This window comes from Schistocerca nitens, chromosome 3 (genome assembly GCF_023898315.1).
Source record: "Schistocerca nitens isolate TAMUIC-IGC-003100 chromosome 3, iqSchNite1.1, whole genome shotgun sequence".
Classification (NCBI taxonomy): domain Eukaryota; kingdom Metazoa; phylum Arthropoda; class Insecta; order Orthoptera; family Acrididae; genus Schistocerca; species Schistocerca nitens.
Genome location: NC_064616.1, coordinates 293,718,978 through 293,738,005, shown reverse-complemented (window position 1 = coordinate 293,738,005; position 19,028 = coordinate 293,718,978). Strand labels below are relative to the sequence as shown.

The 19,028-nt window shown below is 41.5% G+C and overlaps 1 protein-coding gene across 1 annotated transcript in view; it reads left to right on the top strand.

Moving 5' to 3' along the window:
- LOC126248262 (uncharacterized) overlaps positions 1–4,960 on the top strand; it is a 173,253-nt gene extending 168,293 nt beyond the window's left edge. Inside the window, exon 6 of the mRNA XM_049949114.1 lies at positions 4,781–4,960. Within this exon, the coding sequence (XP_049805071.1) occupies positions 4,781–4,960 (180 nt within the window). The remainder of the gene's footprint in view (positions 1–4,780) is intronic.
- The last annotated feature ends 14,068 nt before the right edge of the window (positions 4,961–19,028 follow it).

Below are 19,028 nucleotides of genomic sequence, written 5' to 3'. Positions count from 1 at the left end.
GGGCATGGATGTGTGTGATGTCCTTAGGTTAGTTAGGTTTACGTAGTTCTAAGTTGAAGGAGACTGATGAACTCAGATGTTAAGTCCCATAGTGTTCAGAGCCATCTGAACCATATTTTTTAAATACTGTGAAACACATCTCTTCTACTGAACAATATTATAAAAAGGAAGTTTGCTATTCACCATATTATGGAGATGCTGAGTCGAAGATAGGCACAACAAAAAGACTGTCACAAATAAAGCTTTCAGCCAGTAAGGCATTCGTCACAAATAGATGACAGACACACACACACACACACACACAGACACACTAACGCAAACGCAACTCACACACAGGGCTACAGTCTCAGGCAACTGAAACGACTGTAGTCGTGTGTGTGAGTTGCGTTTGCGTGAGTGTGTGTGTATGTGTGTGTGTGTGTGTGTGTGTGTGTGCGTGCGTGTGTGTGTGGTCTATTTTTGACGAAGGATTTACTGGCCGAAAGCTTTATCTGTAACACACTTTTTGTTGTGCCTATCTGCGACTCAGCATCTCCGCTATATGGTGAGTAGCAACTTCCCTTTTCATAATATTGTTATATTCCATCCTGGATTTTCCATTGTTTGATCTTATACTGAACAAGTGTTAATAGATCTTAAGGTATGCATTTTAGAGATCACATTTACTATACAATTTTATTCTTGCTTGGGACCGTACTACCTCCTCACAATATATAGAAAGGGAAGAGCTTGCAGTAGAAGAGATTTGTTTCACAGTATCGAAAATGAAAAAGTCCTCATAGCTCTTAAGGTTTGCATTTCAGAGCCGAAGTTTGATAGACTTCCTTGTTTCGAATGCTCGTTCCTGTCATATCGCTGAAAATTGACCTTTCTTCCTGGGACACCCTGTATGTTTACATTATCAGACTCTAGGCCTAAAATGAAACCATTGCTATTTTCCCTGTTTTGTTGATGTTGGGCTATGTACATACTGCCATTATCTTACTTTTTGCTGACAATAGTGATTTGTTAATAATCTTTTAACTATCATTTGCAAGGTTAATGTAATAGATTTTGAAACTACTGTAAGGTCATGTTACTTGTGATGGGCTCTGAAAATTGGTGAGCAACGAGAGGGAGTTTTGTATGTACATACAGTTTTTTTTTTTAGTAAGGCGACTGAACTTATACCTCATGGTCTCCCTGACCATAGTATGTATGAGTGGCAGTCTTTTTTGTGTTGTTTCTATTACTAGCGTCTATTTTCATCCGTGGTTATTACTGTGGAAGTAGACTGCTCCATTCTGATATAAGCTCAGGAGAAAAAACAGTCACGCCCTTAGAAGAACATACTAGCCGCTTTGGAGAGCTGTATATGACGTTCAGTTGGCACCAGGCTGTCATGTAACGTCAAACGCTGACGTAAGTCAGGGCAGTGAGGTATATTCATGCCAGTCGGTTGTATGGAAGTAAGTGCAGTAAGATGGGTCGAAGTGGATGCGTGACAGAATGGCACAACGGAGCTGTTGTGTTGAGACGTGCCCATGAACACACAGTGATGGAAACTAGCCGATATGTTAGTGTATCAACGCGGGCTGCCTACCACGTCTACAGGGGGTGGTGTACTACTGGCAGTCATTTAGCTTGGCGTGTGAATAGTGACCATAAAAAGAGTCCCTTGTGTTTATTTCAACATTCTCGATTTTGCTCTTTCTTCTGTATCTTCATGATGAGTTTTCTGGAAACACTCCCATCTTCCAAGATGCCAGCAGCTGTTTTCGTAGGGCTGCACGTGCTCATTCCTGGGTTGTCTAACAATATATTAAGTTCACCGAGTCTCAACTGCTCTTTAAGGTAATGTTTATGCACAACATACCCGTAATGAGGCAGTTCCGATTCGCTGTTTAGCCCGTGCATCTTCTATAGCTCTGTAGCTCTATATAACTGTCACGTCCATAGTCAACTTAGCTTCAGTATGCTTGAATTATTCACGAACAGTAGTGTTAGGTTTATTCTTGCGAGAGTCTTGTACGTAGTTTCTCGCAGTAAAAGGAGAAATTAAACCCAAACGTCTCTTTCACGCTTCAGAAGTCCCAATTTGTAAACGAGTGGCAAGAAAACGGTCGTTTTTAATCACTCCACAAATATTAATTTGCCTTGGAAATTACAATTAGGTGCCGATCTAGGGTGTGATGCTGTTGAAAACTTTACCGTGAGTTGAAACACGACGTGAGAGACCAACGCGCTTTTACATTACCTTACCTTGATGCTCTGTGAGAATGTAAAAGTGACTTCTGCATCCCATTTTTTCTTTCATTTTCAGATCGGAGATGCTACAGGCAGTCAAAGCGGACAGTCGAATGTATTCTGCGATTTTGAAAAGTGCGTTAGGAAGCGGGACATTTTGCATCTGGTAAGTGTGACGAACAATAATTTATATACATGTACGCCTTGTTTGAGAAATTATGAAAATTTCTGAAACAACTTTCTTTATCTTTCATCATTTGCTTGCTTTTTTTTAGGTCGATGAATGTGCCAGACAGAGTGACAATTCCAAATCTTAAGCGGAGAAGTACGTACAAACAACATCCTGCGTTCTTGAAGAAATGCATCGGCGCAAATTTGTAAGTACTTAGCTAACTAAAAAACAAAAAAAGCGTGATGCGTATCGAAAAGCAAACGATGTACAGAAAATGCTGAATGCATTAGAAGGGCTATGGACCGTTTTTCACGTAAACTATTATTTATGGATCTATTGACAGTTTTCTGTATCTCACAAACAACAATTTGGAAAAATGTAATACTAACTCACTCGTGCGGAAAATGATATGTAGGTATAGATGGTTCGATAGTATTAAAACCTGTCATGACCTGCCATTTTTGAAATTTAGATTGTATTGTATTGCATTGAAGTGGCGACCTAGAAACGACGGAGAGGCTTGGTCCCCGCCGTAGGCCTCAGTGGTACACAACCTCACAACAGGCTATAGAGGTCCACTCACCCCACCACCGCCCCACACTGAACCCAGGGTTTTTGTGCGGTTCGGCCCCTAGTGGACCCCCCCAGGAACGTCTCACACCAGACGAGTGTAACCCCAATGTTTGCGTGGTAGAGTAATTATGATGTACGTGTACGTGGAGACAGTGTTCGCGCAGCAATCGCCGATATAGTGTAACTGAGGCGGAATGAGGGGAACCAGCCCGCATTCGCCGACGCAGATGGAAAACCGCCCCTTAAAAATCATCCACAGATTGGCGCCGGCACATCGGACCCCGACACTAATCCGCCGGGCGGAATCGTGCCGGGGACAGGCACGCCTACCCGCCAGAAAAGCAGTGCGTTAGACTGCACAGATAACCGGGCGGGCCTGGAATTTAGGTTACAATGTTATTCTTAAAGTCTATGCGTAATCCGTCTATCTTAATGCATCTTGCACACCAGGTGGAATAGTTTTGCATAGTTTGCTCTTCCAAGGCGGTGAGAGTCTTCAACACATGGCGAAACCACGTCCAGACGTTGTGAGGTTGGGCGGCCACCGCTCATGTACAGATGTCAGATGTCGTAGGTTGGGCAGACTGGTAAAACAGGACAGGCGACGAACTGTGGCAGACCTAACATTATACTTTAGTACTGGGTAGAGTACAAGTGTATCTGAAGACACAGTGAACTAAACACTCCTAACAATGGGCCTCCGCAGCCGATGATCCATTTATATGCATTGTTAACACCATGTCATCGGCAACTGTGATTGAAATGGCCACGTGACTACCGGCACTGGACGTTGGTGCAGTGGCAGAGCGTTGCATGGTCTGATGAATCCCTATACCTTCTTCATTATGCCGATGAGAGGGCGAAAATCCGTCGTCTTCCAGGGGAACAGCTCCTTGACAAGTGTACTGCAGGACGGAGACAATCTGGAGGTGGCTCCATTATGCTCCGGGGGACATTTGCGTGGGTATCCATGGGCCAAGTGTAGCTCGTGAAAGGCACCATGACGCCCAAGGAGTATAGTACACCGGTTGCAAGAATGGTTCAAATGGCTCTGAGCACTATGGGACTTAACTTCTAAGGTCCTAAGTCCCCTACAACTTAAAACTACTTAAACCTAACCAACCTAAGGACATCACACATCCATGCCCGAGGCAGGATTCGAACCTGCGACCCTACCGGTCGCGGGGTTCCAGACTGTAGCATCTAGAATCGCTCGGCCACCCCGGCCGCCCACTGGTTGCAGATGACGTACATCCCTTCATGACGATCGTGTTTCCCAACGGCAGTGGTATTTTTCAACAAGATTTCACAAGGCCAGAAGTATGATGAAGTGGTTCTAGTAACACAGTGGCGAGTTCCAATTGATGTGCTGGCCCTCCAACTCGCCAGATCTGAACCCCATCGAACACATCTGGGATGTGGTTGAACGTGGCGTCAGAGCTCATCGCCCCCCTCCCCAGAAATTACAGGAATTGGGTTACTTGTATGTAGATGTGGTACCAACTCCCTCCAGCGACCTACCAAGGCGTCATTGCTTCCGTGTCACAATGCATCACCGCCGTTATCCGTGCCAAGGATGGACATACCGGCTATTATGTAGGTGGTCGTAATGTTCTGGCTGATCACTGTACGTAGACGGCACAATCTCAATTCGGAACCATACAGAGGGGTGTAGACAGTCTAACTCTGCGAATGGAAAAGGCTAGGGGAGAGGGGTGGGGGAGGCTGATGCTGTATGTAGACTGATGTAGACCGTACGGTAACTTGCGGAGTTCAGACGTGCTTGTAACACAGGTTGTCTGTTTACAGCTGTCGGGACCTCGATACCCAATCGGCTTCTCGAGTCCGAAGGCGTACGAGCTGTATGTGACGGAGGCCGGCGAGCTGCGTGTGATGTCGACGTACGTGGGCGCCAACGATCAGTTCAGCTGCGAGCCCTCACCTTCCCCACTCGGGCCGATTCCTGCTTCGGCAACAAATCTCCTTTAATGTAAAACAAAATTATCCTTCAACAATTAAAAGGCTTAACTATATTCTGTGTATATTTCATTTCTATCATCGAAATCGTAACCCTTGCTTTCAGAACAATTAATGGCAGCTCCACATATTTGTGGTCGTTTAAATCTGCATGCTGGACTGGGGCTCAACACTGAAACCTTGTGTTTCGCAAGTGGCGCTCTTACCTACTTAGTTAATCTCCATTAATTGCAGGAGTAGTATTTGTCATAGCAGACTGGAGAAATTAGAATATTAATATAGTATTACTTAATTGCAGAAGCGACAGTGGAAAGATCCCAGAACTATATCCGGATCAGAGCAAGAAAGAGATTGACAGTTCATTGCTTACACGAGAGCTACCATAGCAATCATCAAGCACAGAAAGTGTTGGTCGCGCCTTCTGTTTTGTTCCCCGTTGACATATTGCTCTGTGGACGACAATTACGGCGGCTAACATAACTGTTGTGTTTCCTTTTCGCCATGTGCTCTGTTATTTGGTGCTTATAATACCCAAAAATGGATCAAATGGCTCTGAGCACTATGGGACTTAACATCTGAGGTCATGAGTCCCCTAGACTTAGAACTACTTAAACCTAAGTAACCTAAGGACATCACACACATCCATGACCGAGGCAGGATTCGAACCTGCGACCGTAGCAGCAGCGCAGTTCCAGACTGAAACGCCTGAACCTCTCGGCCACAACGGCCGGCTATAATACCCAAAAGAATGTCTGCAGCCACCACTGATAGTAAGTAGTAAAGTTAGAAGACTGTTACCAGCTTGCAAGACGGCCTGAGTCCCGCATTTTAACGAGAAACGTATGAAGAAATTCAGAACTGAATGGTACAACTGTTGCGCACGCGACCATATTGTCTCTGTAAAACTTATTTACGGTTTTGTCTGAACTAGGAGTAGTAGTATGTAATAAACATCTTCACTATTAGTTCTAAAGTAGATAAATACAGTAGAGCACAACTAATTCGTTAATGTGCTTCGTGTTAGCAGTAACTTTATTGCACAGCTTAACAACAACGTATTTATAAACTTCTGATATTCCAGATCAGTTCATAATGCAGCATATATTGTTGAAAGTGCGTCACCACCTTACACACAAATAACATGAACATATTGCAAGCCACCTGTGGTTCCAAATTTCACATCCATGGCAATGATGAATATTTATACGAGGGACATTCAGTAATTAGATGCATTGATGTAGAAAAACTGTATATTTTTGCAAGATGAGGCTTTACTACTTCTCAACATAATCCCCACCAATATTAATACACTTGTCCCAACGATGAACTAATTTTTATACCTGATGCAAAGAAGTATTTTTCCTGTAGTTTGAGCCACTTTCCCATAAATTCTTTGACCTCCTCGATGCTATTTTTTTACCACGTTATGCCTCCTTGAGTGAACCAATAAAATGAAAATCCAAGGACGTCAAACCTGGAATGAAGGGAGGATGAGTAAGTACCTCCCTACCCATTTTTTCAATGGTTCTTGAGTCAGCTGTGCTGTGTGAGGGCGAACACTCACGTGTAGCGATATCACGCCTTTTCTTGTTCTCTCATTGCTGGCTTAACTTTGTTCATCAACATGTCTGGGTAGTTTGCAGTGTTTGTTGTAAACTAATCTTCTAAGTAATCACAAAAGACGCCATCGTGGGCATCCCAAAAACGGTCAATATGACATTTCCGCTGATGTTTGCGTTCTGAATTTCTTTCGAACAGGTGAATTAGTGTGCTTCCGTTCCATGCGTTCTCTTTCGAACTCTGGTCCAAAATCGTGAACCCAAGTTTCATCACACGTTATAATCTTTCCCGTTTCCTTGTGTTATTGCGTAAACCCTTTCGGGGGGACACCTTGCACTTGTTTTGCTGTACTTGAGCTTGTTACTGATAACGTTATGAACTGTGGCAACACTTACTGCAACTATTTTTGCTATGTGTTCAACTGTAACATGTCGTTCTTTACCAATAACGTCATCAATGCGGGTTTCAAGCGAAGGAGTTGACACTTCTGGCCGGCCAGAAAGTTGCTCGTCAGTCACTGAGGTTCGGCAGTTTTTGAACTCTTCTATCCACTTTTAAAAATGTTCGCCGTTCATTCAACCTTCACCATAATGTAAAATTATTCCTGGAAACATTGCATCTTCGGAAAGCAAAATACGGATCACTGAACGTTGTTCAACTAATGTGCAAATTTCAAGCGGACACTCAGTCGTTAAGTGCAGTACTGACTTTACAAACAAAAACATTTTTATCCGTCAGCTGGCATAGTATCACATGAGAGACTCCGGAAAGGTCTCTGAATTTAATGCAAGCCACTGGCACAAAGTCTGATGATCAGGATCTTTACGCCACTCCTTCCTCCCCTTTGCCGTAAAGGCCAATAGTACTATATACCAGCTCTAATTTCTCTTATTTTATTATGGTGAGCATTCCTCCCTATGTAGGTAAAGTATTTTCACACTCGGAGGAGAAAGCTGGAGACTGCAATTTCATGAGAAGTTCTTTCCACAATGAAAGACGCCTTTATTTTGATGACAGCCACCGCAATTCGCGTATCATATCAGCGGCAGTCTCTCCCCTATTTCGCGATAGTACAAAACGAGCTGCCCTTCTTTGAACTTTTTCGATCCTTCGCAAAGTGTGAGAGTTGTGTGTTTAAGTGTATCCGAGAAGTGTAGGTGACTGTAACCGGTGTGTGTAGTGTGGTATCATGTTTATGTTGGATAATGATGAAGAAGGGAGAGGGTGAAACCCGATGATGGCACTGATTGTGATCCGTCTGTAGGATGGGGACGTTAAGTTCGGTATCGACTAGCCGTGAGGGGTAGGCTATATACCAATAGTAATTGGCGTACCCATGCAGTTACCCAACCACATGCTGACCACGACATACTTTGCTTAACTTCTGTGATCTAACAAGAACCGGTGTGTCCAACGAGACAAGGACATTGACATTTCTTTCGTACAACCTAGATTACAGAACATTCTAGCAACAAGTACATTTTATCACCGGTGCACAGAGAAACGATCTGATGAAAGTTAAGGAATTTGTAGGAGTAATGCAGAGCAACCAGATTGGAAAAAGTGACATAACTCATGTAGCATTGTAAAACTGCGTTACCTTGGCCTAGATCGGTCCGCACCATCAACCACGAATGTACGACCGAACTACACTTTACAGTGTTATTTCTCTGCACTAGTAACTTACTTAAAATAGTCAAGTCTAGAGAACTGCTTCTACTTACCGCATGAAGAAGTGCTCTCTACCCATTACCATCTCGAAAGTTTCTTGGTCTATTTCGGTAAGACAACACTAAGAACTGGACACATTTTTCTCTTCCCCATTATGTTTCTTCAGTCACAATTAAGTTGTAATAGCTTCCTGTTCACAGGCATCGGGATTCACAACCGACACAGGTGGCTTATTGCGTGATTTATTTCGTGGACACAAACCTTCTTTGAGGTTCGAACTCACATTTTTTTTGTGTCGGCGAAAGTGGTGCAAAAGTCGACGAGGATTTCAGGGTCCGATTCCTTGGTAATAGGGCTCTTTCTGCTTTGTTAATAATTTCAAATTATTTTTCAGATTCAGCTTCACTCGCAAGCTGAAGAAAATATCAAACCAATCTTTCTCGTTTAGATCCCTTGGCTGTAGATTCAATCGCTGTATTTGTATTTTATAGCTGTATCGTTATTATGCTTTGGTGTTCAGAACGGCCCGATGAATTTATAACCAAACTGCTGTTCGAGCATGCGGTATCACTGTCATTTTAGGTAGCTGTGACTCATCAAATAAGATGGGCGTGTTAACAAATTTTCATCTTTCTTGTCGAATCGATACAACTGTGTGCGAAAACATGAATACAGGTTTGACAGTCATGGCACCTTAGCTCGCATTTGCAGGAAATATTATTTATTTTCTTTTTGTGTACAGGCCGAGAACATAAGAAAAGATAAATTGGTTTTCTCTCGCTCTACTTGCGAGTGGGGCAGGAAGCAAAATGACTATAGCCCATGTCACGTACGATGTCGCTTCCGCACATAGAGGCGGAACGAAAGGGAAGCGTGGAGGGGATAAGGTTTGCGCATGGCTGACGGCAGAGAGCGGGCAAACAAAAGTCCGTGTTGCCAAACTGTGTTACTGCGGACAACAGGCAGGTCCATTTGCCTTTGGTACATCGTATTATACTTTCAAATCTATAAGGGAATAGTACATTTTAAAGCCAATTTCGATCAGACGTCTACATGAAATAAATATTACTTTACGCCTTGAGGTTGTGTCCACGCTTCATAGTAATCGTCTGTGTGACGTCGGAAGGTGAGAACAGCTGACGCAGCTTTGTGAAGACGTCAAGTACCATTTTTCTCCAAACGAGTACTGTCTAACGACAAGGTCATCGAAAATGGTTGCAATAACTGCCATTTATTGCGATTTGGACTACATTATAAGTAAAAAAATCTTCAGACTGAAACCGAAATCATTGTATTTGTTGGACAACTGCTTCTACTAAATATAATTTTTTCCAGTGTGTATAACGCGCGTATGTAGATGTGTCTCACTGCAGCTCAATGTAGATGTATTTGGAAAAAAGAATTACTTGTAGCAAAGACTAGTGCAAAAGACTATCGTAAAAATTATCAGTATGTTATCATATTTTTCTGTGTCAATGGGCATTAACAGTTTAAACTAATTTGTTCAACATTACAGTAGGAGAACGCATTTATGACCCGTTGAACAAGCTTACAGTTAACCACGGAACTCGACGGAATGCTGACCGGTAACGCAGAAAACCACCGATATCTCAACAGGTAACCCACCCTTTCATTTTAAGGCGTTTTAAAATTCGTGCCTTGAAAATGACTGGGGTTTACGTGTCGAAATATTGGAGTTTATGACGAATGTATCCGGCTGCATTCTCTTGAGTAATTGAAGAAAAGCTTAATGTCTCCTTGAGCAATGTGTTGAACATTGTAGTCTGAATACATCATAGGATATGTATTCCTAATCAATAAAAGTTAGGAAGTTCTCATGTAGTATATATGCAATTGATATGCTGACAAAAACATTTTTAAACCATGGGCCTTTAGAACCAAGAAAGATCATTACTCTACTTCGTTTCGAAGTCTACATCGTAATACCATCTACCATTCGAGCCCACGTCCGAACCATGTGACTGTAAATTTAGGATGATCGGTTCAAGGCTTCACCTCCCTGTCAAAGTCTTATTTCGGAAACTTTTCAGTGTGCCCACACTGAAGGGGCACAAGCGTTTCAGTGTCTGTTATCTTGATTGTTTTTTTTTTTTTTTCACATAGCTTGTAACCTGTGCACAAATTAATTCTATTGGATTATATTGACAGTGATTTGTGGATAAACGCAAAACTCTGTGACCGCATTCACATGCAAGAAAGTCAAGTTTGTACATTCTGTTGCGTGACTTTTACAAATTAATGAGCTGCAGGAGTTCAGCACTAGTCTGGCTTATATTGTATGGAGTATTTTTATTTTTCAGCCAGAGCACAATGTTCCCTTTCCTGGTGCTCGTACTTGGTCATTTCTCTGTACCATAACTGGCTTGGTAGTTACAACGACCTACTTCGAAGCAAGGTATGGCAAGAATTGTTCAGTGAACCACTTCTTGAAAGTGACAGCGTTCATATCCGAATGGTAGTCACTACGGTTTTTATTACACCTAAATACGAGTTTACTCTCAGAAACCAAATCAGAAGAAGAGCCAGCATGCAGAATAACTAGGAGAGAACCTTTCCCTATGTGTACTTTAAAACCGACAGTACCATGACTCAATTTCCATCGGGTCTTCATGGACCCATGTTTCATCAAGATAACATTGTAGAACTACCATGTCATCTTGTGTAGTGCATCTTTATAAGGGACATGATTCGTGCAGCTTCTATGTCACTTCACTCAAATAAAAACTATTTTCTTAACGTATTTGAAACCAATGTCTTTCAAAATTCCATTGCATTTTCTAAGTGTTCTACCAATAAATCGCAGTCTTTGGTTTTATTTCCAAACAACGTTATCCATGTGATAGTTGCAATTTAAGTTTTTCGTAATTGTAATCCCTAAGTATTTAGTTCAATTTGTGTGTTTTATCTCGTAAACCGAAATTTTGTTGATTCCTTTTAGTACTCATGGGGATAACTTCAGACTTTTCGTTATTTAGACTCAATTGCCTGTTTTCTCACCACACAGCCGTCTTGTCTAAGTCGTTTTGTAATTTATTTCAATTATCTGATAACTTTATAAGACGGTAAGTCACAACATCATCTGCAAACAGTCTAAGAGGCTGCTTAGATTATCTCCTAAATCGTTTATTAGATCAGGAACAGAGGAGAGCATATAACACTTCCTTGCAAAAGCCAGATATCACTTCTGTTTTACGCGATCATTTTCCGTGGATTACTACGTACTGTGATCTTTCTGACAGGAAATCACGACTCCAGTCGCTCAGCTAAGACTTCATAGGCACACTTGTGAGGAGCTTCACGTTTATTGCAGTCACCTGACATATTCATTTAGAAATCATACTAAAACATTTACAGATACACGTTCACAACTATTCTACTACACCAAAGTAACATCGACGTCTCAGTGAATAATTCGGTCGCTCTGTGAATGAAACTGCATTGTCGCTAAATATGGCAACAGCGCAGCACGATGGAGAGAGAGTCTCGCAGTCTACTTTGTAACTTGCGGCTAGCCGCTCAAAAACGGGAAAAGTCTTATTAGCTGCTAGCAGTTAATCTCGGGGGATGCGCAGAACGGCTGAAAATAGGGCCACTTGTCCTACATGACACGAACTATGGTAGTGGTACAAAGTACCCTTCGCCATACACCATGTGGCGGCTTGCAGAGTATGTACGTAGAGGTAGAAAATCATACAATCATGCTGATACACTCAGTCATCGTCTCCGAACTGTTCCTTTTCTGTATTCTTTTCTGCAATTCGAAGCAAACGCCGAGGATTGGTGCCAAAAAGGTGTTGTGATGTTGTACGACAATGCCCGTCCGCATACTGCTGCCCACACTGCTGAAACAGTCCAGAAACTCAAATTTGAGGTACTTGATCATCCTCCATATAGTCCCGATCTTGCCCCTTCTGACTATCACTTGTTTTGTCCACTCAAACAGGCATTAAGGGTCCGTCGATTTGCCTCTGACAAAGCAGTTAAAGAAGCCGTGCATTCCTAGCTCGCAGCTCAACCGAGAACCTTCTTTGATGAGGGCATCAGGAAGCTTGTACAACGATGGACCAAGTGCGTTGAAACCCAAGGAGACTATGTCGAAAAATTATGTTCTTGTAAGTTTCCTAATTTGATTACAATAAATTTTTATAACTACTTTGCGGATAATAATTGACTTACCCTCGTAAAATAACAAGTTCAGTGTTACCAGTCACTGTTCATTCATATTCACAATCCCTTTTCGAAGGCTTAAACCTCCATCAGCTGGTGGATTTACATGTGTTAGTGTGACACATGTGTGGGTTGTGTTATAATTTTGGGGTAACTTGTGGCACTGTCTGCTTTGGGCAAAGGTTCTTTCCTCTGTGATAACACATCACAAGTAAATTGTCATATTTTGTAAACAAACATGGTTTCTGGAAACTAATAGGTGGTTCTTTACACCTAGCAGTTTCCAGACACCATTTTTGTTTACAAAATATGTCAGTTTACACATGATGTGTTACCACAGAGAAAGGAACATGTAACCATAGGAGACAGTGCCACAAGCTACCCCAAAATCGTAACACAGCACACAGATATATCATACTAACACGTGTAAATCCACCTGACAATGGAGATTTAAATCTTTGAAACACCTCGTCGATATAAATAAACAGCGACTGTTAACAGTAAACGTGTTGTTTCATTCAATAACGAGAAACTGGTTTGCCCAACACTGTTAGATTTGAGCAATTTTTTTGATTCTGTCACATGTGACATATATGATAAAAAAGCTAGAACATTATGTGTTGTAGATAAGCCATTAAACTTTTTCAGTCATACTTAAGCAACAAGATACAATTAGTAAAGGTAAACAACTAAATGTCAACACCATTAAAATAAAGATAGGAGTTCCAGAAGGGTTAGTGCTTCGGCCTTTCCTGTTCATTGTGTATATCAGCGACTTGCCAATATACATGCCATGTGACAAAGTCCTGGATGCTGATGACATGACCCTAATTACGGATGAAGAAAATCTGCAAGATGTTTCAGAATACCACAAAGTGGTAGCTGAAATGAGCAGTGACTGATGCAGGGCCAGTCTTTTAGCTATAAATAGAATAAAAGCTCAAGAAATTCGCTTCATCCTAAATACATCCAAATAAGATAGAAAAATTACTGGGGTTGCATTTAGATCAAGAAGGTACATAGGATAAGCTTACAAATTACCTATGTTGCAAACTTGCTCGTACTCTGTTCCTACAGCACAAGCTGAGACACATTATTAGCAAAAATTTATTAATTCCTGCATACATTGATTTTCCAAACACAACTGCGGTATGGATTAATACTTTGGGGTAACTCAGTGGGTTCCAGTACCATCTTCAAGTGCCAGAAGAAAGCAGTTAGATGTATATTAGGCCTAGAACCAGCACAAGGCTGCAAAAACCCTGTTTAAAGAACTCAAGATAACGACACTGCCTAGTGTGTATATCTACAACTGTTTAATACAAACTAAAGAAAACGCAAGCAATTTTAAGTTAATATCCCAAGTCCATCTCCATAATACTTGAAGTAATAGTGACCTAGATCTTCCATACTCGAGACTGACATTAACACATAAGAACCATAAGTACCTATGTTTGAAATTCTGCAACGATCTCTCAAAGACAGTGAGCGATCTACCCATGAATAGTTTTAAGTATACGATAGTAGTTTGGTTCAAATGTATGCCATACTACTCAGTTTATGAGTTTCTAAACAGTGACACACAGGAGGCACAAAATAAGCAGTCGGTAACTACATTATCAAGTATGCTTATATGTGTGTGTTACAGTAATGTATAAGTGTTTACACATCTTTCTACATAGTACTTAAATAAAAACCTAATTGCTTAATGATACAATCATATATGTGATTAATATAATGTATTATTCCTAGTTATTACTATTATATTAACAATGTATAGTATCGCCATCATTTTAGCATATATATCTACTTGTACTGCACGTGCATATTTATGTAATTATATTTTATTGTTTTATGTATTAAACACACCAATGAAACCAGTTGTATGGAAAATATATCGAAAGGCAAATAAAGATTCTATTCTATTCATCATCAGCATTCGACTTAGACAGCTTTAGAAACACTGGACTCGCATTCGGGAGGACAACAGTTGAATACCGCGTCCGGCCATCCTGATTCAGTTTTTCCATGATTTCCCTAAATCACTCCAGGCAAATGGCGGGATGGTTCCTTTGAAAAGGCACGGCCGAATTCCTTCCCCGTCCTTCCCTAATCCGATAATACCGACGACCTCGTAGTTTGGTCTCTTCCCCCAAAAACAACAACAACAACAGCTTTAGAAGGGTTGAAATGTGCCCGATGGATTTGTTACTCAGGTGACATCCAGTGATTAATCCACACCGACCCATTCTGTTGATACTGCTTAGCTACTGACACTGCGTACTTCCTGCTTTCATTTATACTGGTACATCTGCTTCTCATGACATCTAACTGTCATTTCAGCCTTACATAGGTTCAAATTCGTTTTCGTTAGAAAATCCAAGAGTTTCTCGTGGTAAACGGAATAATTCTGAAGCATCTCACTTAGTTCTGCACACTTGTATTTACACAATGGACACAAAATGCTATCTTCACGTACCTTTTGGTGACAGTGACTGCTGAAATTGTCATGTCTAGAGGTACTAGAATTACAAATGTTACACGCAAATTTCAAAGCACCATTACTCAGATTTTTAGTATTAATATCTCTTTGCAAGTTACTGTTGATACTGGATGTTGCACAACAGCCCACGCAAGTATATTTAGCCATGTTTCGAGGATCTGAGAATGGCACTACAAGCTTAGAATACAGTGCAGACGCTGCAGTAATTCAGTGGACGTTTACATCCGAAGCACAATGACAGGTACCAAGAACCTAAAATAGCAGTAACGTATACACCAATAAACAACACTCAGTAAGAATCAAGGCACAGAGCATTGTTGTTGCTGTGGTCTTCAGTCCTGAGACTGGTTTGATGCAGCTCTCCATGCTACTCTATCCTGTGCAAGCTTCTTCATCTCCCAGTACCTACTGCAACCTACATCCTTCTGAATCTGCTTAGTGTATTGATCTCTGGGTCTCCCTCTACGATTTTTACCCTCCACGCTGCCCTCCAATGCTAAATTTGTGATCCCTTGATGCCTCAAAACATGTCCTACCAACCGATCCCTTCTTCTAGTCAAGTTGTGCCACAAACTTCTCTTCTCCCCAATCCTATTCAATACCTCCTCATTAGTTACGTGATCTACCCACCTTATCTTCAGCATTCTTCTGTAGCACCACATTTCGAAAGCTTCTATTCTCTTCTTGTCCAAACTGGTTATCTTCCATGTTTCACTTCCATACATGGCTACACTCCATACAAATACTTTCAGAAACGACTTCCTGACACTTAAATCTATACTCGATGTTAACAAATTTCTCTTCTTCAGAAACGATTTCCTTGCCATTGTCAGTCTACATTTTATATCCTCTCTACTTCGACCATCATCAGTTATTTTACTCCCTAAATAGCAAAACTCCTTTACTACTTTAAGTGTCTCATTTCCTGATCTAATCCCCTCAGCATCACCCGATTTAATTTGACTACATTCCATTATCCTCGTTTTGCTTTTGTTGATGTTCATCTTATATCCTTCTTTCAAGACACTGTCCATTCCGTTCAACTATTCTTCCAAGTCCTTTGCTGTCTCTGACAGAATTACAATGACATCGGCGAACCTCAAAGATTTTACTTCTTCTCCATGAATTTTAATACCTACTCCGAATTTTTCTTTTGTTTCCTTTACTGCTCGCTCAATATACAGATTGAATAACATCGGGGAGAGGCTACAACCCTGTCTCACTCCTTTCCCAACCACTGCTTCCCTTTCATGCCCCTCGACTCTTATAACTGCCATCTGGTTTCTGTACAAATTGTAAATAGCCTTTCGCTCCCTGCATTTTACCCCTGCCACCTTCAGAATTTGAAAGAGAGTATTCCAGTTAACGTTGTCAAAAGCTTTCTCTAAGTCTACAAATGCTAGAAACGTAGGTTTGCCTTTTCTTAATCTTTCCTCTAAGATAAGTCTTAAGGTTAGTATTGCCTCACGTGTTCCAACATTTCTACGGAATCCAAACTGATCTTCCCCGAGGTCCGCTTCTACCAGTTTTTCCATTCGTCTGTAAAGAATTCGCGTTAGTATTTTGCAGCTGTGACTTATTAAAATGATAGTTGGGTAATTTTCACATCTGTAAACACCTGCTTTCTTTGGTATTGGAATTATTATATTCTTCTTGAAGTCTGTGGGTACTTCGCCTGTCTCATACATCTTGTTCACCAGATGATAGAGTTTTGTCATGACTGGCTCTCCCAAGGCCATCAGTAGTTCTAATGGGATGTTGTCTACTCCAGGGGCCTTGTTTCGACTCAGGTCTTTCAGTGCTCTGTCAAACTCTTCACGCAGTATCTTATCTCCCATTTCATCTTCATCTACATCCTCTTCCATTTCCATAATACTGTCCTCAAGTACATCGCCCTTGTATAAACCCTCTATATACTCCTTCCACCTTTCTGCCTTCCCTTCTTTGCTTAGAACTGGGTTGCCATCTGAGCTCTTGATGTTCATACAAGTGGTTCTCTTATCTCCAAAGGTCTCTTTAATTTTCCTGTAGGCAGTATCTATCTTACCCCTAGTGAGACAAGCCTCTACATCCTTACATTTGTCCTCTAGCCATCCCTGCTTAGCCATTTTGCACTTTCTGTCGATCTCATTTTTGAGACGTTTGTATTCCCTTTTGCCTGCTTCATTTACTGCATTTTTATATTTTCTCCTTTCATCAATTAAATTCAATATTTCTTCTGTTACCCAAGGATTTCTATTAGCCCTCGTCTTTTTACCTACTTGATCCTCTGCTGCCTTCCCTACTTCATCCCTCAGAGCTACCCATTCTTCTTCTACTGTATTTCTTTCCCCCATTCCTGTCAATTGTTCCCTTATGCTCTCCCTGAAACTCTCTACAACCTCTGGTTCTTTCAGTTTATCCAGGTCCCATCTCCTTAAATTTCCACCTTTTTGCAGTTTCTTCAGTTTCAATCTGCAGTTCATAACCAATAGATTGTGGTCAGAATCCACATCTGCCCCTGGAAATGTCTTACAATTTAAAACCTGGTTCCTAAATCTCTGTTTTACCATTATATAATCTATCTGATACCTATTAGTATCTCCAGGATTCTTCCAGGTATACAACCTTCTTTTATGATTCTTGAACCAAGTGTTAGCTATGATTAAGTTATGCTCTGTGCAAAATTCTACAAGGCGGCTTCCTCTTTCATTTCTTCCCCCCAATCCATATTCACCTACTATGTTTCCTTCTCTCCCTTTTCCTACTGACGAATTCCAGTCACCCATGACTATTAAAGTTGCGTCTCCCTTCACTACCTGAATAATTGCTTTTATCTCGTCATACATTTCATCAATTTCTTCATCATCTGCAGAGCTAGTTGGCATATAAACTTGTACTACTGTAGTAGGCATGGGCTTTGTGTCTATCTTGGCCACAATAATGCGTTCACTATGCTGTTTGTAGTAGCTAACCCGCACTCCTATTTTTTTATTCATTATTAAACCTACTCCTGCATTACCCCTATTTGATTTTGTATTTATAACCCTGTAATCACCTGACCAAAAGTCTTGTTCCTCCTGCCACCGAACTTCACTAATTCCCACTATATCTAACTTTAACCTATCCATTTCCCTTTTTAAATTTTCTAACCTACCTGCCCGATTAAGGGATCTGACATTCCACGCTCCGATCCGTAGAATGCCAGTTTTCTTTCTCCTAATAACGACATCCTCTTGAGTAGTCCCCGCCCGGAGATCCAAATGGGGGACTATTTTACCTCCGGAATATTTTACCCAAGAGGACGCCATCATCATTTAATCATACAGTAAAGCTGCATGTCCTCGGGAAAAATTACGGCTGTAGTTTCCCCTTGCTTTCAGCCGTTCGCAGTACCAGCACAAGAAGGCCATTTTGGTTAATGTTACAAGGCCAGATCAGTCAATCATCCAGACTGTTGCCCCTGCAACTACTGAAAAGGGTGCTGCCCCTCTTCAGGAACCACATGTTTGTCTGGCCTCTCAACAGATACCCCTCCGTTGTGGTTGCACCTACGGTACGGCCATCTGTATCGCTGAGGCACGCAAGCCTCCCCACCAACGGCAAGGTCCATGGTTCATGGGGGAAGCACAGAGCATTACAACGGCACAAAATCACAAACTTTAAGCACTCGGCTTCATGCATTGCTGTGGCTGTACGCCAAGACAAGGTGTTTCTTAGGTTTTTGCTTGGTTTCCCCCCCATCTGGTCTACTGATGAGACCGGGGCCAAGTACAGTATTTCGTTGGTCCCATCTGGCGTGGCATGACGTCACTAGGTAGCTAACAGCGACCCCACATGTAGCTGCACGCTTGACAACACGCTTGTGCAAGCGTGCTTGCCCAAGCATGCTTGATAGTGATTGGGATAAATTTGCGCAAGCATCAGTACTGTACAACCACTTTGATGCTTGATCGAATTTCGAATATGCATGCTTGTGCAAGCGTTCAAGTGTGTGTATGCTTGAGCGTGTGTACCAAGAATAGGGAGGCTTGTGCAAGCGTTTGTCGGTGATCTGGTTTGATTTAATTTTTATTTGGTCCTGTTAAATAACGTTCTGTACAAATGTTGTACTGTATTGTAGGTCAGGTCATAGAATACAATATCACTCGTACATGGAGAAAGAAGAAAATCAACAGT